Source organism: Lathyrus oleraceus, chromosome 6 (genome assembly GCF_024323335.1).
Source record: "Lathyrus oleraceus cultivar Zhongwan6 chromosome 6, CAAS_Psat_ZW6_1.0, whole genome shotgun sequence".
In the NCBI taxonomy this organism is placed as follows: domain Eukaryota; kingdom Viridiplantae; phylum Streptophyta; class Magnoliopsida; order Fabales; family Fabaceae; genus Lathyrus; species Lathyrus oleraceus.
The window spans coordinates 113944281-113967685 of NC_066584.1; the positions used below are offsets into that span (position 1 = coordinate 113944281).

At 33.1% G+C, this 23405-nt stretch overlaps 1 protein-coding gene across 1 annotated transcript; it reads left to right on the forward strand.

The window, feature by feature from the left end:
• Positions 1 to 14803: 14803 nt before the first annotated feature.
• Positions 14804 to 16879, forward strand: LOC127093424 (uncharacterized). Its single transcript, XM_051032347.1, has 4 exons — positions 14804 to 15041; positions 15159 to 15267; positions 16064 to 16126; positions 16678 to 16879. Exons 1-4 carry the CDS (start codon positions 14957 to 14959, stop codon positions 16778 to 16780), a joined length of 360 nt encoding a protein of 119 aa, XP_050888304.1. The 5' UTR covers positions 14804 to 14956; the 3' UTR covers positions 16781 to 16879.
• Positions 16880 to 23405: the final 6526 nt, after the last annotated feature.

The window sequence follows — 23405 nt, forward strand, 5'->3', positions numbered from 1 at the left end:
TTTCGAGGACGAAAACTCTTTTAGTGGGGGAGAGTTGTAACACCCCGATAAAAAAATAAGATAATTATTTAATTTTAGTTAATATTATATTTATTAATTTAATTAAATAATTGGAATTATTGGATTATTATTATTATTATTGGAATAATAATTATTGGAAATATATATAAGTTGGAAATAAGAAAAAGAGTTCATTTGGTAAATAAAGGTTTTCACGTGAAAACAGAGAAGCGGCAGAGAAGTGGAGAAAGGGCAAAGAGACAGAGCAAGAGGAAGAAGGTTGGAGAAGAGAAAAGCTTGAAGCTTAAAGATTCGCCGGATTAACTCAGGTAAGGGGGGTTTATCGTCGTTTAATGGGTATTATGGGTTAACATGTAATGGGTAGTGATAAGCCGTTGATTTGACCCTAATTGGATTATGAATGTTGAAAAATTGTGATGAATAGATGATGTGAAAACTGTAATTGAATCTGTAATTGGGTTAGTTGTGATTTCCCGAACGTATAGCTTTTTACGGAATCGGAATCGGAGGTCCGGAAGTCCTCCAACGGCGGAAAATGCGGAGAATTCTGCATTCTGCTTCGTGTTAGCGCAGGAACAGCTTTCTGTCTTGCGTTAACCGGTTAACCCAGGGTGTTAACCGGTTAACACTGTTATGAATTGTGAGGTATTGCTGTTTTGCTTGCGTTAACCGGTTAACCCAGGGCGTTAACCGGTTAACACTGTTGTGAGTTGTGAAAATATTGCTGTTCTGTCTGCGTTAACCGGTTAACCCAGGGCGTTAACCGGTTAACACTGTTGAGTTTTTCCAGAAAGCGTGTTCTGTGTTGCGTTAACCGGTTAACCCAGGACGTTAACCGGTTAACACTGTTGAAAAGTGGGAAAATTGGTATTTAAATGTTGTGTACATATTTGATGGTTGGCCTATATCGGTGTGTGATATAGTAGGGATCATTTCCGTTGTTTTGAGTAGTATAGGTATTAGTAGAGGGTGCTAATACTGTGATTGACTTATTTGGCATGACATGATATGATTATGTGATAAATATGTTGATGATGTGTGAAAATATGCATAATGTTGTGAATGTATATATTATGTATGTAATTGTGGATGGACTGTTTTATGGCTTAGAGTGTGAGCATATGTCCATTGTGGATCGTTGTTGATGGTTGTATGCTAGGTGATTTAGCATGCATAGTGTGGCCTTTATGGTGGTAGCTAATTCCCATGGTGAGGAATTAGTGAGTTAGTCATTGTGGACTGTTGTTGATGTTTGCATGCTAGGTGATTTAGCGTGCATAGCATAGCCCTTGGGTGGTAGCTAATTCCCATGGTGAGGAATTAGTGAGTGAGTCACTAGGTCTCAAATGAGTGGGACTAGTGAGCTTGGTAGCCGTACCTGGATTTGGTCGGTGAGGTTGAACTATGTGTTCACGAATAGTCGGTACCGCATGCATGGAGTCTCATTGCATAATGTATGTATGACGTATAATATGAATGGATGTATTCCAATATTATACGTGTGTTTGTGTTGGCATTGGGTATGAGTATGAATTGTGTTGGTATTGAGTATGCCATTTGAGTTGATGTGCCGTTACTGAATGTGTGATATGATTAGGGTGATTAATGTGTTATTTACTTAGCATTACATGATATTTTATAATGCTTATTATATCGATTGAGGAACTCACCCTTACAACTATTTTTCAGGTAACGAGCAGTGATTGAGTAGAAGCTAGTGCTTGGAGTCTAGTGTAGTCTCCTTAGTGGGTCATGCTCTGATAGATGTAACATCGGGATGGGATGTTTTACCTTGTTGAATAATTTTACATGTAATGTGTTACATGTTTTGCATGATTGATTTGATTTCTATCCGCTGCGTATTGTGCAAATGCTTTATGTTTTGAATTAATAAAAGAGCATGACAGTTATTTGGTGAATGGTGTGAAATGATTGTGTGACACCCTTAATTGCATAATTACTCTGATTGATATATTGCTATTTTAATTAAATATTTGGGGTATTTTAGAAGGGTGTTACAGGGGGGGGGGCTTATGGATTCAGCAGGGGCCCCCAACTTTAGATAGAACCAAACATTGATTGGTACTACATGCACAAGTGTCATGTTGTATCGTGATTCACCTTACATATACATGTGTGTATTGTTGTGGATGGGTGTGAGATTATGGTGATGTTGGTTGTGTATTGAACGTGTGTTATGTTGCTTGTTTCTCTACCTTCGCATTATTTACACTATTCATATTGATTGCTGTTTCTCACCTCTTTGCTGAATATTGTCAACCATGGACATCTTGCAGATACACAAGAGTAAAGTTGTTGTTGTTTGTGGAAGGTGACCTGTTGGAGCTATTCTTCATTTTTAGTTTTTGTTTTATTGCACATTAATGGTTTTAGTGCTCTGATATGGTAACATCGGGAATTGAGCGTTTGTTATGTTTCGAGTTATTGTTGATTTTTGTGTTTAATACTTTATTGATAAAGTTGTTATGAAATGAATTTTTGTTGCGTATTGTCATATGTTTTGATAAGTTTTGAAGGGTTGTCGTTGGTGACACCTTAAATTATCGAGTAACTCTTTTTATATAAGTTGTGGGGTTTAGGGTGTTACACCTAGTACGTCCCGCATATGCTGATTCTCACGCTCTTTCTAATTCACTACAGTTTTGTCTCCATCATTCTGTGACAGGAGGTAAATGACAATCGGGTTTCAACTTCACATGCACCTAATGATTGTTGTTAATAAAACTAACTGATGTTATTTTATGTATAATTGAAGCTATGCATGGAGCTATCACTAATGGGAAGAATGTGATGTTAATTTTCATGGACAAAAGAGACCAATATAACATTGTATCTAGAAGCAATAGGGTAATCCATATCATGAATCGTCATCCACTTCTCATGACCCTACACACCAAAGCCATTAGCCTGCAATGCACTTCTAACTTTTGGTACCATGTCATAGAACAAACTGTTATACATTTGATAGTGTTGATAAAGTTCAATATCTAACTACATCTGAATCAAAGACCAATACTCTTTGCCCCATCGAAGTAAAACTGCAATAACCCCAAAACTATAATTTCCATTGTCTCCCACATCAAGAATGTCATAAATGTACTAATGCAAGAAAATAGGAAACTGAAACAAATATTTTAGCTTTGAAGACATGTAACATGATTGACTTTCTATTGGTTTTGTACATGATCTCTTCATACTCTGACTTCCCTAAAACCCCTTAACATACTCCTACTATGAAGGATCACGACACACATCACTCTCCTCACCTTTTTTTACTTTTCTTATTTCCCTTCCTCGGCTTCTACTTCACTGATGGTGGACACATGCAAGTTCTGGATAGATGTGTTAGTTCTCACACTTTCTTATTCATCGCCCACTGGCCTACAATATCTAGTGTGTCTAAATATTTCTTCATCTCTTCACACTCTTCTTCTAAATTGAGTTGTGTCCCACTATCTTCTTGAGTCACCTTGTAACAGCCCATTTTTTTAGTATTTAATTATTATACTATTATTATTATATTTTTAATTTAATTATGTGGAGTGTTAATTAATTAATTGGTGTATTAATTCATTAACTAGCGGTTATGAGAAATAATTAAATAAGTGAATTATTAATTAATTAACTTGGTCGCATAGTGAGTGGTTAATTATTTAAATTAAATAGAGGTATTTGAATATTAGGAATTTTGGGCCTAGTGATTAAATTAAACGATTTAAGCCCAACTAGAATACCATTATAAATAGTAAGAGGTAAGGAAGTGAGAATCATAATTCACTTGAGCACCGAAGGCAATAGGGAAAGAGGAGAGGGAACGTAAAGAGGAGATAAGGTTTCCATCAGATTGACAAGGTAAGGGGGGAAATCCTTATTATTATGGGTTAGTATGATTGGGTCGATGGGTAGGAACATGTGTTAGGTTGAAATCCTTAATTGGCATGAATTGGCATTATTAGGTTTTGATAAATACTCTTGAATTGTGATGATTAAATTATGCTAAAACTGTGAATTAATATATATTTGGATGAGTCATAATTTTATGAACGTGTAGCTTTTAACGGAATCGAAATCGGAGGTCCGGAAGTCCTCCAACGATGAAAAATGCGAGGAAATCTGCATTCTGTTCGTTGTTAGCGCAGGAACAGCTTTCTGTTTTGCGTTAACCGGTTAACCCAGAGCGTTAACCGGTTAACACTGTTATGATAATTAAAAAATAATAATTTCTGTCTTGCGTTAACCGGTTAACCCAGGGCGTTAACCGGTTAACACTATTATAAATTGCCAAAAACGCATTCTGTTTTGCGTTAACCGATTAACCCATGGCGTTAACCGGTTAACACTGTTTGAAAAGTGAAAAATTGTTAATTAAATATTGTGTGCGGAATTATGTGTACATATTTGATGATTGGCCTATATTGGTGAATAATATATTGTATGAATGTGTATGTATGCCATTATTGAATTGTGAAAGGTTTATGATGATGAATGTGTATATGTACCAATTATGAGTTATGGTGATACGTGGGATGTTAAGACAGTATAGAAGGTCTTAATTGCATATGTGTTGGTATGTGTGCATTCATTCATAGCATGGTCAAGCGGTGATCCTTTATTGGAAACAGACGTAGCAGACGTTGATTCTTGATTGGAATCAGGCGTAGTATTAAGCGGTGATCCTTAATTGGAAACAGACGTGGCAGACGTTAATCCTTGATTGGGATTAGGCGTAGAATTAAGCGGTGATCCTTCATTGGAAATAGACGTAGGCTTTGGTCTTGTCCGGATCTGAAGCGTGGCTTGGATTCTAGATATTGAATCGGAAAGCGGTGAAACTTTGAGTTCACATTGAGGTACCACATGCATGGAGTCACATGGTCTTGCATTGAGTCGTCGCTAATTATGTGATTATTGAATACATGTATTGATGTGAGTGTGATGTACATTGAAATATGTGGAATGATTGTCTGTTAATATCATTGATAAAATTTTACAAAGTGTGACGAATTCTTAAATTTGTGTTTTAACTCATTGTGCCTTATTATGCTATTTCATAATGATTTGGAATTCTCACCCTTTCTGTTTGAATGTTACCTTTACATGGGTATCGTGCAGATACTACAGAGTAGTATTGCTGGAGTAGGTGGACGGTAGCTCGCTCAAGATTAGCTGAAGAGTTCCGTATTTAGTTTGAAATTTGGTAATGAGTCAATGCTCTGGTCATGTAACACTGGGTAGATTAGTGGTATTGAACTCGTATCTTATTTTGACATGCTTTATGTCATTAATTGTTTTATTTCATTTTGAAGTGATTATGATGATCATGGTATGGGACATGAATCATTCTATGAAATACATGAGTATTCTTTATTTTCCGCTGCGAACGCATATGTTTGAATATTCATGACGATTGAAATGTGTTACTTTGATTGACCAGGTGTATTGTTGGTTTTCGAAAGTTTTAAGTTTTGAAAACGTCGATGTGACGCCCTTTTCTTATATGCGTGTTTATTTACTCTGATTATATGCTAAATAATTTGGGGTAGAAAAAGGGGTGTTACATTAGTGGTATTAGAGCATGGTCGACCAGTTGGTCAATAGTCGTAGGTTTTTCGTGGTATTTGATTTGTGTATCTGACACGATCGATACTGTTTGTTTGATGTTTCGGGTTGTTCAGGACAATGGTTGCAGGCAGGAATGACGATGCCATTGCTGAGGCGCTGAGGATGCTGGCGGAATCCATGGGTCAGATCCATCAAGCGAATGTCCATCAAGTGAATGCGAATGCCGGTAACCAAAAGGGAGATGATGATGAGTTTCGTGCTTTGGGGAGATTCCAGCGGAACAATCCTCCTATCTTTGAGGGTGAGCATGCACTTGAGAAAGCTCAAGCTTGGCTGAAAGCAATTGAGAAGATCTTCAGAGTCATGAATTATACTGATGCTCAGAAAGTGCAGTTTGGTACCCATATGCTTGAGAAGGAAGCTGAAGATTGGTGGAATAACACTCTTCTTCAGAGGTTCGAAGAAGACAACATTGAAGTTACTTGGACTCTTTTCCGTGATACCTTCTTGGAGAACTATTTCCCAGAAGATTGTTGTGGGAAGAAAGAGGTGGAGTTCCTTGAATTGAAGCAAGGAAATGGTACCGTTGCTGAGTATGCTGCTAGATTTCAGGAGCTTATCAAGTATTGTCCTCATTACAATACTGCTAATGGTGAGAGATCTAAATGTTTGAAGTTTGTGAATGGCTTGAGACATGATATCAAGAAGGCCATTGGTTACCAACAGATTACTCGTTTTACAGAGTTGGTTAACAAAAGTAGGATTTACGATGAGGATAGTAGGGAGAGTGCTTCTGTCTACAAGAGTCTGAAGGGGAAAAACCAAGATCGTGGGAAACCGTATGATGACAAGAGGAGACAATCTAGTGTTGGCAAGAAACCAAGTGGGGGAGTATCCTCTATCCCACTTAAGTGTTTCAAATGTGGTGTAGAAGGTCATCGTGCTACAGAGTGTAGTAGAGATTCTGAGAAGTGTTTCAATTGTGGCAGGATTGGTCACAGAACAAACCAGTGTAGATTTGGTTCGAACGTAACTTGTTTCAACTGTGGTGAGAAAAGGTCACATTAGTTCGCAATGTGATAAGCCGAAGAAGGAGCAAGTGAAGGGAAAGGTGTTTGCATTGTCTGGTGCAGAAACCACTACCGATGATAGACTAATCCAAGGTACGTGCTTTATTAATGGTACACCTTTGATTGCCATTATTGATACCGGTGCAACACATTCTTTCATTTCTTTGGATTGTGCTAAGAGGCTGATTCTCATATTATCTGATATGCGTAGAGGTATGATTATTGATACACCTGCTATGGGTTCTGTTTCCACTTCCTATGTGTGTTTGAATTGTCCGTTGAGTATATTTGGTATGAATTTTGGAATTGATTTAGTTTGTCTTCCGTTAGAGCAACTCGACGTGATTTTGGGTATGAATTGGTTAAAAGTTAACCGGGTGTATATCAACTGTTTCGAGAAGACGGTTATTTTTCCTAAGGTTGATGCTAAGGAAGATTGGTGTGTGTCTGCTAAGCAAGTTGATGAATCGGTGCAAGATGGTGCCGAGTTGTTTATGTTGTTGGCAACTTTGGATATTCGAGAGAAGAGAACGATCGAAGAACTGCCAATAGTTTGTGAATTTGCGGAGGTATTTCCGGAAGATATAAGTGATTTACCGCCGGAACGAGAGGTCGAGTTTTCGATTGATTTAGTTCCTGGAACTAGTCCTGTATCGATGGCTCCCTATCGAATGTCCGCTTCTGAGTTGAAAGAGTTGAAGAGTCAACTTGAAGACTTACTCGAGAAGAAGTTTATTCGTCCTAGTGTTTCGCCGTGGGGTGCACCTGTGCTATTAGTCAAGAAGAAAGAAGGTTCTATGAGATTATGTGTTGATTATAGACAACTGAATAAAGTGACGATTAAGAACAAGTATCCACTTCCGAGGATTGACGATCTGATGGATCAGCTGGTTGGAGCTTGTGTGTTTAGCAAAATTGATTTGAGGTCTGGGTATCATCAGATTCGTGTAAAGGCTGAGGATATTCAGAAGACTGCTTTTAGGACAAGGTACGGTCACTACGAGTACTCCGTGATGCCTTTTGGGGTGACGAATGCACCTGGTGTATTTATGGAGTATATGAATAGAATCTTTCATGATTATCTGAATAAGTTTGTAGTTGTGTTCATCGATGATATATTGATTTATTCCAAGGGCGAAGAGGATCATGCAGAGCATTTAAAAGTTGTGTTATCGGTGTTGAAAGAGAGGAAGTTGTTTGCTAAACTCTCTAAATGTGAATTTTGGTTGAGTGAAGTAAGTTTTCTTGGACATGTGATTTCGAGCGGTGGGATTTCTGTGGATCCTACGAAGATCGAAGTTGTATCTCAGTGGGAAGCTCCTAAGTCTGTTGCTGAGATTCGAAGTTTCCTTGGTTTGGCCGGTTATTATAGGAAGTTCATTGAGGGATTTTCTAAGTTGTCGTTACCGTTGACGCAGTTGACTAGGAAGGGTCAAGCTTTCATTTGGACTTCGCAGTGTGAAGCGAATTTTCAAGAGCTTAAGAGAAGATTGACTACGGCTCCTATTTTGATTTTACCGGATCCGTTAGAAACCTTCGTTGTGTATTGTGATGCTTCTTTGTTGGGTTTGGGAGGTGTTCTGATGCAAAAAGGGCAAGTGGTAGCTTATGCTTCAAGGCAACTCAAAGTTCATGAGAAGAATTATCCGACGCATGATTTAGAGTTGGCCGCCGTTGTGTTTGTGTTGAAGCTTTGGAGATATTACTTGTTTGGATCGAGGTTTGATGTGTTTAGTGATCACAAGAGTTTGAAGTACTTGTTCGATCAGAAAGAATTGAATATGAGGCAAAGGAGATGGTTGGAATTCTTGAAGGATTATGATTTTGGTTTGAATTATCATCCTGGAAAGGCGAATGTTGTAGCCGATGCATTGAGTAGGAAGTCATTGCATATGTCTATGTTGATGATGCGAGAGTTTGAATTGTTGGAGCAATTTAGAAATTTGAGTTTGGTTTGTGAAGCGACGTCTTCGTGTGTTAAGCTTGGGATGTTAAAGCTTACGTGTGGCATTCTTGACGAGATTAGAGAAGGTCAGAAGTCAGATTTGAAGTTAGTCGATGTTATGACATTGACTAACCAAGGTAAAGGTGGTAACTTTCGGATTGATGAGAACGGTATCATGAGGTGTCATGATCGAGTTTGTGTTCCGGATGTTATGGATTTGAGAAAGAGGATTCTTGAGGAAGGGCATAGAAGTGGTCTGAGTATTCATCCTGGTGCTACTAAGATGTATCAAGACTTGAGGAAGATGTTTTGGTGGCAAGGTATGAAGAAGGATGTAGCGGAATTTGTGTATTCATGTTTGACTTGTCAAAAGTCAAAGATTGAACATCAAAAGCCGTCTGGTTTGATGCAATCATTATCTATTCCCGAGTGGAAGTGGGATAGTATCTCTATGGATTTTGTTTCGGGCTTACCAAGAACATCGAGTAATTGTGAGGCGATTTGGGTTGTTGTGGACAGGCTGACGAAGTGTGCTCATTTTATTCCGATGAGAATGGATTATTCGATGGAGAGACTTGCTAAGTTGTACATCGAGAGGATTGTGTGTTTGCATGGTATACCGTCGAGCATCGTTTCGGATAGAGATCCGAGGTTCACTTCGAGATTTTGGGAAGGGTTGCAAAGTGCTTTGGGTACGAAGTTGTGTTTGAGTTCAGCATATCATCCGCAAACTGATGGTCAAACGGAGAGGACTATTTAGTCACTGGAAGATCTTTTGAGGTCTTATGTTTTGGAACAAGGAGGAAATTGGGATAGTTTCTTGCCTTTGATCGAGTTTACATATAATAACAGTTTCCATTCGAGTATTGGAATGGCACCTTTTGAAGCTCTTTATGGCAGAAGGTGTAGAACTCCTTTATGTTGGTACGAATCGGGAGAGAGTACTGTGGTTGGACCCGAGTTGATTCAGGAGACTACAGATAAGATTAAGATGATTCAAGTGAAGATGAAGGCTTCTCAGAGTCGTCAAAAGAGTTATCATGATAAGAGGAGGAAAGCTCTTGAGTTTGAGAAAGACGAGCATGTGTTTCTTCGAGTTACGCCAATAACGGGTGTTGGTAGAGCTTTGAAGTCACGTAAGTTGACGTCGCGTTTCATTGGTCCTTATCAAATTTCTGAGAGGATAGGTGAAGTGGCATATCGGATTGCATTACCACCATCACTTTCTAATCTCCATGATGTATTCCATGTGTCTCAATTGAGGAAGTACATTGCGGATCCATCGCATGTTGTTCCATTAGATGATGTGCAAGTACGGGATAATTTGACGGTTGATACATCACCTATGCGGATTGAAGATCGAGAAGTGAAGAAGCTTCGTGGTAAGGAGATTGCTTTGGTAAAAGTGATATGGGGCGGAGTCGCCAATGGAAATATCACGTGGGAACTCGAGGATAAGATGAGGGAATCGTATCCGGAGTTGTTCGTTTGAGGTAAATTTTCGAGGACGAAAATCTTTTAAGTGGGGGAGAGTTGTAACAGCCCATTTTTTTAGTATTTAATTATTATACTATTATTATTATATTTTTAATTTAATTATGTGGAGTGTTAATTAATTAATTGGTGTATTAATTCATTAACTAGCGGTTATGAGAAATAATTAAATAAGTGAATTATTAATTAATTAACTTGGTCGCATAGTGAGTGGTTAATTATTTAAATTAAATAGAGGTATTTGAATATTAGGCATTTTGGGCCTAGTGATTAAATTAAATGATTTAAGCCCAACTAGAATACCATTATAAATAGTAAGAGGTAAGGAAGTGAGAATCATAATTCACTTGAGCACCGAAGGCAATAGGGAAAGAGGAGAGGGAACGTAAAGAGGAGATAAGGTTTCCATCAGATTGACAAGGTAAGGGGGGAAATCCTTATTATTATGGGTTAGTATGATTGGGTCGATGGGTAGGAACATGTGTTAGGTTGAAATCCTTAATTGGCATTATTAGGTTTTGATAAATACTCTTGAATTGTGATAATTAAATTATGCTAAAACTGTGAATTAATATATATTTGGATGAGTCATAATTTTCGGAACGTGTAGCTTTTTACGGAATCGAAATCGGAGGTCCGGAAGTCCTCCAACGGTGAAAAATGCGGGGAAATCTGCATTCTGTTCGTTGTTAGCGCAGGAACAGCTTTCTGTTTTGCGTTAACCGGTTAACCCAGAGCGTTAACCGGTTAACACTGTTATGATAATTAAAAAATAATAATTTCTGTCTTGCGTTAACCGGTTAACCCAGGGTGTTAACCGGTTAACCCAGGGCGTTAACCGGTTAACACTGTTATAAATTGCCAAAAACGCATTCTGTTTTGCGTTAACCGATTAACCCAGGGCGTTAACCGGTTAACACTGTTTGAAAAATGAAAAATTGATAATTAAATATTGTGTGCAGAATTATGTGTACATATTTGATGATTGGCCTATATTGGTGAATAATATATTGTATGAATGTGTATGTATGCCATTATTGAATTGTGAAAGGTTTATGATGATGAATGTGTATATGTACCAATTATGAGTTATGGTGATACGTGGGATGTTAAGACAATATAGAAGGTCTTAATTGCATATGTGTTGGTATGTGTGCATTCATTCATATCATGGTCAAGCGGTGATCCTTTATTGGAAACAGACGTAGCAGACGTTGATTCTTGATTGGAATCAGGCGTAGTATTAAGCGGTGATCTTTAATTGGAAACAGACGTGGCAGACATTAATCCTTGATTGGGATTAGGCGTAGAATTAAGCGGTGATCCTTCATTGGAAATAGACGTAGGCTTTGGTCTTGTCCGGATCTGAAGCGTGGCTTGGATTCTAGATATTGAATCGGAAAGCGGTGAAACTTTGAGTTCACATTGAGGTACCACATGCATGGAGTCACATGGTCTTGCATTGAGTCGTCGCTAATTATGTGATTATTGAATACATGTATTGATGTGAGTGTGATGTACATTGAAATATGTGGAATGATTGTCTGTTAATATCATTGATAAAATTTTACAAAGTGTGACGAATTCTTAAATTTGTGTTTTAACTCATTATGCCTTATTATGCTATTTCATAATGATTTGGAATTCTCACCCTTTCTGTTTGAATGTTACCTTTACATGGGTATCGTGCAGATACTACAGAGTAGTATTGCTGGAGTAGGTGGACGGTAGCTCGCTCAAGATTAGCTGGAGAGTTCCGTATTTAGTTTGAAATTTGGTAATGAGTCAATGCTCTGGTCATGTAACACTAGGTAGATTGGTGGTATTGAACTCGTATCTTATTTTGACATGCTTTATGTCATTAATTGTTTTATTTCATTTTGAAGTGATTATGATGATCATGGTATGGGACATGAATCATTCTATGAAGTACATGAGTATTCTTTATTTTCCGCTGCGAACGCATATGTTTGAATATTCATGACGATTGAAATGTGTTACTTTGATTGACCAGGTGTATTGTTGGTTTTCGAAAGTTTTAAGTTTTGAAAACGTCGATGTGACGCCCTTTTCTTATATGCGTGTTTATTTACTCTGATTATATGCTAAATAATTTGGGGTAGAAAAAGGGGTGTTACACACCTCATGTTCTTTGATAAATATTTTTCCCCAAAATACATGTATTGAGTCTAACAGAATAAGCTCCCTTTGTATTTGATACCCTGCAAGTTCACACGCACAAGGTAACCCATGAGTTGTTTTAATGAAGCAACCACATGTTGTTTTGTCACAACCTACAAATTTTATCATTTCTAGCTCCTTTCCAATGTGTTGTATACACTGTCTTAAAATAAAGCTGTGCAATCTGGAGTAAAATTGAATGTTATACCGATGCTCAATGTCACATACACTTTTCGGAAATGACACTCTAATTGAACCTAATTGCAGCTCCAACATTGTGTTAACAACATCCCAACTTCTACATAAATCTCCCCTGCTACTTAACAATATATTTTTTAGTTTTCAATGAGTAGATTCGACCCTAAAAACAAAATAAAACAAGATGTCATTATTTGATAATTACTAATGTAACTATATTCATATTAACATCAATTTACCTGTTGGTTGTTGTGTTCCCAATATGAGTGACTCCATTAGTCCAAGCAATATCAAATCTTTCTTTATATGGTGTCAACCAAGATTCATGCACATACTGAACAAAGTTTAGAATATTAGCACATACAACTTCGAAATGCTTTAGGTGTACTACAAAATCAGTCTTGATATTCGAATATATGATGTTGTTCCACATATCCATAACATGCTCATGCCTATGTGATTCAACATACTCCTTATACTTCATACTAACATTTTCTGAAATATGGAACAAACAAAATAAAGGAGTTGAGTTTGGAAACACAACTTCCACAAAAATCATCAATGCCGGTTCACGATCAGTAACCAAAACATTTGATAGAAACTTCTTAGAAGCGAATAACTCTTTTAGCTTTTCAAGAGTCCATGTGAAATTTTCCTCCCTTTCATATTCTAGATATGCAAAACTAACCAAAAATGTCAACTTCGTGGATGTAACACCAACAATCTCAAGTAGTGGTAGTCGATACCTGTTTGTTTTATAAGTACATTAAATCATCAATAACCACTAATAACTTCCGAAACAAATAAATTAAAATAGAAGCATTTGGCATAATAAGTACATGTTTGTTTTCTATGTGCAATAAAAAATCAACACAAGATGAAACATGTTCAACAACTTTACTGAATCAGGGTGTGTCCAAAAGATATCAACAATAACAATGGAAGAGTCCATGTTTCTTGTCCAGTACATGTATTTATCTTCATGAATAAGACTTTGCAGATGTTGCATCTCAGCCAACGAACCTCTATTGCTCGCATTGTATGTAGACCTAGCCTTGTAGGCCTGGGCAATTCTCATTAGATTTTCTGGATCTCTATCCTTCAAAGCAAATAACTATGTATCTAAGATCCATATTGTACTTGATCATGTCATTCAAACACTTTCTTTCATGGTCTTTTAAATGACCTAATACGTCATTCCCATTTAAGTCATTAGCTAGCATATGATTATGAAACCCATACTCGACCATAACCTTCCAGTCGCTTCCACTTGGCATATATCTCAACATAAATGGACATTTCACTTTCATAGTATAATTCCCTACAACCACGTCTTTCTTCTTGTAATTTCCTCCTCTCTCACAATCCATAATCAATTTATCTTTCCTCTCTCTTTATCTCATCCATTTTCAGTATCGGGACGAATAATAACAACAACAATAACATGTTGTTTATCAACATACTGTGCTCATGCCAAAACGTAAGCCATATAGGGAAATATCTGACATTTACAACGTATATAAAATAAATTATCAATGTATGAGATATCAAAAAAATAAGGACCGCACAATTATGTAAAAAGTAAACATTTATGTAAAACATACCACATCAATGGTGAAAAATTTAGTAAAATTCACTCGAGAACATCAGAAACATGACCGCACAATTGGATTTGGACATACTAAACTACTAGATTTTTTGGTCTTTGCAAAAAATTCGGTATACTGGACTTTAAAAAATATATGGTATTCAACACGTTTTCCGGATTTTTCAAAATCTCGGGTAAAAAACTTTACATATTCCGAACTATTCGAAAAATCTGATAAAACTACAAAAGATTTCGGATGTTTCTCAAAAATACGAAAAAATTCAATGTATTTCTGGATTTTTCAAAAAGAATCGTAAAAACTTTTAAGAATTTTCAATTTTTTAGAAAAATTACGGTAAAACTACATTAAAATTTTGAGTATTTACCAAAAATCCAATAAAACTTCAACGTATTTTCGAATATTAAAAAAAAAGCTGATAAAACATCGTACCAAATTTTTAAATGTCATAATAAAATACATAAAAAAATCAATTTCATCGTACTTTTTATACCGGATATTTTAAACAACTACCGAATATTTTGTTTTTATCAAATTTTTACAAAATTTGTTTTTTTTATTACAAGTAAAATAATAGAAAAAAGGTAAATTTAAGAATGTGGGAGTGTTAGATACAATTTGGGAGATGCTGAAAGATTCCTCTGAAAGGACCATAGGTTATGGCCCAAAGCACTGCTTAATGGGTAACGCCCACTATTATTTTTTCTGAAAACACTTGAAGTGGCGTCGTTTCATCTTTCTTAGTAAAAAAACCCTAAATCTAAAAAGAAAGGTAAACCCTAATCAGTGGCTGCAGAAAAGCGAAAGAAACCGCATCTCAGAAAAACGAAAACCCTAACAAAGCAGGAACTCCAAAAATGGGAGGCAAATGTCCACACAGAAAGGTGAAGAAGAGAAGATTATCTCACAAAACCGATCGCCGTGCCAGATTCCTCATCAAAGATATCCTTTTCGTTATGTTTGATTCTTGTTATTTCAATGAAATCTACTATTTTTTCTATATGTTTTTCTTTTTGAACGCTATTTTGAATGTGAATTCTTAACTGGAGACTTGAATACGCGATGACATGGTTTATGATGAATTGAAAAAGCCTGAGGAAGAGAGAAAAACTTTGCCTGTTGATGAAGATTTGCCTGGAATGGGCCAATACTATTGCCTTCACTGCGAGTATGTCTCTATTATTTATTTATTTATTGCTAATTGAATTTTAGTGTTTTTAGGTAAAATGTGTTGAATTGAAGTGATTTTTGTTTGGATTTATTCATGTAAATTTGGGCTGGACAATAAATTCTAGCTAAAATCAATTACAAGAAGTGTGTTTGGTTCTGCAGTGAAAAAAATATTGACTGAATTGATTCTGTAAAATTGATTCAGGCTAAAAGTAAGTGAGTGAGTGAAAGGAAAGTGATTTATGTTTGGATAAATTCGTCCAAAACTGCGATGACTAGTAAACTTCAGGGTAAAAATTACATTTTAGACTCAGAAGCTGTAAATCACAGTTTGCTCTCAATTGTGAAAAGCAAAATCAATTCTACTTGAGAGCAATCATACATTTCTAAATCAATTTTACACACCTAGAATCAATTTTAAGTGCTCCAACCGTGAAACATACACATATACTAGCGAAGAACTAAACATATCAAAATCAGTTCTATAATTTTGTAATCAATTTTGCCTCTTTCAAAAGTAGAACCCAACGTTCATTTAATGACTATGCGGTGAGGGTTGTGAAGTCTACTGTTACAGATGCACTGTCATGCCAAGTGTAGGTGGTGTAGAACTTTGGAGAAAGATCATTCATTTGTTAATTGTTTGTTTTCCAATTTTTCTTACTTCTTTGTTTTATTGTTATTGTTGTTGTTATGACTTATGGATGCTGGAGAGTTCTATTTCATTACCAACTCTTTTGTTTGTCTCTCTTTGGTTGTCTTTTAATCTAGAATGTGGTTTTACGTATTTGCAGTCGATTCTTTGCCAATGTAGCTGTGAGAGACGATCATTTCAAGACCAAAAAACACCGGAGACGGTATGCTTTTTTTCCTTTTGCTTCAGTTTCTATCCTCTATCTATCTTATGTAACATTCTTCCTATATTTATGTTAGTAAAGGTTGGGCATATTTATGGTATTGGTTGAGTTTTGAGGCTATTCCTGTTTTGAAATGTTTTCTTGTTTATGAACTCATAAAGCAGCTGGACATGAACAAATCTTTCTTTTCGGTATGGATGTAATTGAGTGCAGTCGAACTGAGTACTAATAAACTTAAGCTTGTTTCAATATTTTGAGCTTGATCTTTAATCAAGCTGAATTTCGTACTCAGTGAAGTTTATGTGTATTATTATTACAGTCGGTTTAACTCCTGACACGTTCCTCCCAGCTCATGTCATGCATAACTGAAATTAAACAGCCACATCACAGTGCAAACTTGTAAAACCTCCATATATCGTCAATGAATAGTTATTGAACTCTTACTATATATCTACTATATTTATATTATAGCTTTCTTTAGATGGTTTACATAAACTAGCAGGTTTACCACTTTCTATTGCTTCTGATATTGTTGCTTTATCTTTGTGCAGTGTGAAACAAATGATGGGTGATGCACCACATACTCAACTTGATGCTGAGTTAGCTGCAGGGATGGGAATGCCAGATAATGGACCAAAGTTAATGTCTATGTAACTTTAATCTTTTGTGGTGGTTGGGAGATTATAGTAGAAACTGGTGTTAGATTATGCTTGTTAGTACAATATCAAGAGATAAGTGAAATTTTGCCATTAATTCCCTCCTTTCAATTTCAATATAATATTTTTTTCTATAACTTTATCTTAATAAGCTTCTTAGATCTTGACTATATAATATTTCGACAAAGAATCCTTGCTAAACAAAGGAATTCAAGTGTTCCAGATATCAAATTTTGTACCATGACCTTTATATTAACCCCTATACCTTTCATTGTTGAGTAACATATTCATTTCCATCGAAAGCGGAAGATATTAGATAGACGATTTTAGTCCTCTGTCTGCAATTGGAGAGACTAATTTCTTGAGCAATGTAGAATTGGCAAAGTTGTTTCAAGAGATTTAACACTGCTGCCTATATACTGAAGACTTCTTGTTAAGCTGAAAGAGACTCTTGATATCTCATGCAAGAGCTTTTGTAAATGAATATCTTAAAAGCGTTACAAATGTATAACAAAATTAATTGAGTTCAATTAACCAAAATAATAATTTTAATGATTCTGACTAAAATATTTGTGACTTTTAGAATAATCACAATCAAATTCTAATATTTTCAATGATAAAATCAATATAATTTAATGTTGTACTAAAAGATCTTTACCTAGTGAGGCATATTAATTAAAGACTTTTGAAACTCCTATGCTATACTAAGATTAATGGAATGAGGCTGAATGAAATGAAATGCATTTTATTCTATTCCATTATTTTCCAATATTTTTTTGTATCTTTTAATTTTGATGGAATAATAAAATTGTTTTCCATTATTTTTTGTATCTTTTAATTTTGATGTAATAATAAAATTGCTTTAATATTTTTATTTCATTCTATTTCACTCTGTTCCATTCTATTCTAATCCATTTTGTTCCGTTTGTTTTATAATATTCATATATAATCTTAGGTTTTGTTTGGAAGTTTGGAGGAAAAAGGAAGAGAGAATATTGAAAAATATGAAGGAGTGCCTGAAATTAATAGAAGGATTTTAGTTGGGAGATTTTTTAGAATTTGTTTTTATTCATTACACCAAAAATCAGCTTATTTAGGAGAATTTAAAATTTGTATTGGATGAGGATTTTGTAAAACTTAGACAAATGGTTCAAATATAATTTTTATTGTCATAGTATTTTAAAAATTAAAATATATTAATGACAAGTACTATTTTATTATTCTACACAATTTTTTTTTCAAATAATATTAAAAATTTCTCAATATACAATCTCATTTTATCTATTTTTAATATATAAAAGTTAATTACCACCATAATTACTTAATTACCTTAATTACCCTAAAAATTAATTTTTATTGTTGTTGCAATCTTATTATTCCAAAATGAAATCAATATTTTGAAATCAAATTAATTATTATTGTAGTTTTTTTGTCAAATATTATCGTTACTTGATTTTCTTTAGATGACAAAATGAATATTTAATTGTATAATTATATGTTATTAAATTATAACTTTAAAATTAAAAATAACTATTTAATATAGTTGATTAATATTAATTGAGTAATTTAATATTATTGTTAATTTACCTACCAATTAATTATTATTGTTATTATTATTATTATTATTGATATTTACCCGCCATATATGATAAGAATATTTTTAAAATTTAAATAGTATATTTATTATTTGATTTGATTTGATTTAATTGAGATCCAAACTCTATAAATTAAAATCGGTTACTTATTATGAACAATAATATAGGGTTATTCCAATGTCAATCTATTATTAATTGAATTTTACATAGATGTAATTTTGCAATAACACGCTGACATATTGAATCTTATACTACTGTTATCTTTGCACTAACATATTTTATCCTTTCAACAGAATAATTATAATAAATACGTACATTCTGTATACCGAATTATAATAAAAATGTATTAAAATCAAAAGCAATAAAATTGTTTACAGTAAATAAAAATATAGAATAACATCTTAAAATTCTATTCTATTTGATTATTCATTTACTTATTACTAATTTATTTATTATATAAAAATATATCAAATAAAATTTTAAATATATGTTGTGTCATTAGCATTTATTTCAACTTTTGATTTATTATTGATCCAACCATATATATATATATATATATATATATATATATATATATATATATATATATATATATATATATATATATATATATATATATATATATATATATATATATATATATATATATATATATATATATATATATATATATATATATATATATATATATATATAAACAAAAAAATATATTATATTTTAATTTTTTAAAAATAAATTATTGCACTTGCGCGACCCGTGCGAACGCACGGGTCCTTTACTAGTTTTATTATTTAAAAAAAATCATTTTTTGAAATTTTCCTTCCCTCCAAACTCAAACAAAATTTTATGATCTTGGCATTTAATTTATTTAAAATTACAATCTCATTTTAAATCTCAAACTTTTGATCTCTGAGAATTTTTGTGTCCCCGCCATATCTATATAAGCGACAAAATCATTTAATACGACAATGACACATGTCGCATTAAATAAAAATTGATAGTTCACTTAATAAAGATGTAAAACTCAAATTGTAATGTTTAATTATACAATTAATGGATAGCTCACTTAATAAAAAAGTAAAATTGAAATTATAATATTTAATAATATAATTAATAATTAAAATTTGTTTTTAAAACAATTTAAACTTCACTTCATCCAAACACTCATATACATCACTATCTTCTACCTTACCTCACCTGAACCTTAGATATATTTTGCAAGGACCAACTATCAATTTTTTTTTATTGTAGCCTTCGTTTCTACTTCATCTTAATCTTAATTTCATATCTCCCTACTCCATTTGATGGGTGAATTATATCTCGAATTTAAATGTGATTTTGATTCTTCATTGATGATAACATGGACAAATTTAAACTAAAATCTCCATTTTTATGAATGTGTGATGTATAAGGTATTTTTGATGTGTTATTGTTTCTTCAGAGTTTGAAATAATAACGACCTATATTCATTTATGAACTTATTTCATCTTATATTTTTCCAACTACATGGCCATAAAGAATTGTAATCAATTTATTTTATTTGACGAATAAATGAAATCTAAGGTAAGAATTTATCTTTGTTATTTCAAAAATTAGACAATGAAACAAAAAGTTAACGAAGCTAAAATCAAAGATGAGTGAAGACAAATATAAAGTTTTTGAAGATGCAAATGAAATTTACTTGGTTCATGACATTCATTATATTGTTTGCACTAGTTGCTTCGATGTGGTTAAATCAAATGAATAAAATGAATTAAGAGTAATTTTGCAAAATTATATATTTTGTTGGTCTGAAATGAGTGCATAAGCTCTCTATTTTACTTCAAGTAAATCATTAAGATGTTTACTTGGTTCATGACATTCATTATGTTGTTTGCATTAATTGCTTTAATATAGTTAAATCATTCGAGTAAAATGAATTAAGAGTAATGAAAAATCATATCCTCATGTTATTCTCTACATCCGTCGATCTCACCATCACTTACAACGGAATTTGCGCCAACATCTTCATCAAGATAACCAAGTTTACTTTCCCATACAGGGTCCCCTACTTTAACATCAAACACATTATGAACTAATCCATTTATGTGAAGAAAATATTCATCATCTATCTTAGTTTAGTTTTGATAAAGACAAAAGCTTATTAATAAAGAAAGATTAAAAAAGAAAAAGATTAGAATCAAGTATCAAGATTGCATAAGCTTTAGAAATCAAAGAATTAAATCATGAAGATTAAGGTACAATGCAAATTCATTTGTATATAATAAGCTTTAGGTGCTTAAAGTCATTTAATCTGAATCATTCTAAAAAGTTATACATCTTTTACATTCATGGCATATCTTTTAAAAAGTGAAAAATCCATTTTATTAATCAAGTAATCAATTGATGAAAAGCTACATTTGATTGTTCATATGCTACTGTTTATGAAAAACGCTCAATTTGCCTTGAAAAATATCCCTCACAATTTATTGATGCAAATCCTACTATCTATTTAGGGGTATATTCTTGCCTTGAAAATTCCCTCGCAATAGATCGAGGCATCCATACAATAGATTATCATGTGTAATTTTTACATTTTTTTTATTATAAAACTTGTCACAATTGATTGAGATGCTATAACAATCATTGTCATCCACATCTTTTTAAAAAATTTGAAACATTACGATACATATTCATTGTACATTTTCATGAAATCTTTTCACAAATCATTATAATTAATTATGAACGTTTTTCAAGTATTACTATCCATTCAAGAGGCATCTTGTGATATATTTAAAGCAAGTTTTTCATATTTTTCATAAACCTCTTTCAATATTTTTGTTCAAAATAATTATTGTTTTTAAAGTGTTCATACAAAATGTCATAGAAACTTTTACTACATAAATTTGATTTTATCTAAGAAAATGTTTCATAAACCTCGAGAACTTAATGTTTACATATTCTTGAATTGTTCTTTGAAACAGAAGATTAAATTTCATGTCAAAAGTGAATGCCATACACTTCAAAACAATAATAAAGTTAAAAGCAAGAATAACAAACGACCAAAGAAAGCATATGTGGTATGGGATAGGTTCATCTTCAAATAAAGAGGAAACAAATATGGCATTAAGGACTTCACACCATTTTGATGATGAAGAAAATGAGGCTAGTGATTCCGAAATTAATGACATTCCTTCATATGATGAATTACAAAATACTTTACATGAGTTACACGAGGAGTGTTTAAATCTTTCTAGAAAATGTTCAAATCAAAAAGATTATTTTATCTCTAGAAAGTAAGGTTAATGACATGAAAATAGAATTATACCTAGTTAAGAATTCAACTTGTAATACATATCAATCTCTTAAATCTAAAATTGTTGAATTAAATCAAGTGATCAAGAAATATGAAAAAGGTCAAATTGGTTTAGAAAATGTGTTAAGTAGACAAAGGTATTCAAATGATAAATGTGGGTTTGGATTTTCTAATTTTGATAAACCAAGCATAAGTAAAACCATCTTTGTTAAAGATAACACAAAATTTAACAATGTTGAAGCAAAGAAAGTGCATGATGTAAATCATCCTAAAAGGTCTTATGTTAGGAATAATTCTTATGTCTATATAAGGAATCATGTCTTTATACTTACATTCTTTTATTGTATTACAAAAGGCCATACTCTTATTGGTTGCTACATAAGAAACTATGGTATTACATATGCTTATTATGTATGGGTAAGAAAAGAAACTAATCCAAGAGGACCCAAAGAATATTGGGTACCTAGAAAGTACTATTAATTTTTTTTATAAGTACTTGAAGACCATATGCTAATATTGTAAGATTAATATTTTTTTTTCAAGATATAAAACCATATGATATGGTAGGATTAAATATTCTTTTGATTAAAGATGATTTGAAGAACATCAATATTGATATCATCATTGACATCAAATCATTGTGATGAAGATAAGTATTTTTATATCTACTGTATCATTTCCATTATATATTGCATTTCTTTGGATTTTACTCTTTTTCCTTTTGATAATGTCAAAAGGGGGGAATATGAGAGATAACTGTTTTTGTTAATTTTTAGGTTACCAAAGACAAAACATAAATTACAAAATAAATGGAGAGATATCAAGATAAGGGGATAAATCAAGTGTCAAGCCAAAATTTCCCATAAAAATGTTTTATCATCATCAAAAAGGGGGGAGATTGTGAAGATGAAGTACATCATCTATCTTAGCTTAGTTTTGATGAAGATAAAATCTTATCAATGAAGAAAGATCGAAGAAGAAGAAAATTAGAATCAAGTATCAAGGTTGCATAAACTTTAGAAATCAAATGATTGAATCATGAAGATTAAGGTACAATGAAAATTCATATGTGTATATAAGTTTTAGATGCTCAAAGTCATTTCATCTAAATCATTCTTAAAAGTTATACATCTTTTACATTCATGGCATATCTTTTAAAAAGTAAAAAATTATAATTTTATTCATCAAGCAATCGATTGATAAAAAACTACATTGATTATTCTTATGCTACAGTTTGTGAAAAGCGCTCAATATGCCTTGAAAAATATCCCCCACAATCTATTGATGCAAACCCTACAATCTATTAAGGGGTATATTCCCGCCTTGAAAATTTTCCCTCACAGTAGATTGAGGCATCCATACAATAAATTGTCATGTTAATTTTTGCATATTTTTTAACGTAAAGTTTGCTAGAATTCATTGACATGTTATAACAATTGAGTGTCATCTGCATCTTTTTGAAAAATCTAAAACATTTCAATACCTCTTCATTGCACATGTTCATGAAACCTTTTCACAAATTATTACAAATAATCATGAATATTTTTCAAGCATTACTACTCATTCAAGAGGCATATTTTGATATATTTAAAGCAATTTATTTCAAACTTTTCATACAAAATTTTCATCATTTTTTTTCCAAAACAATTCTTACTATTTTTCAAGTGTTTATAAAAAATGTTATAGAAACTTTTACCGCATAAATTTCATTTTATTTGAGAAAAAATTTCATA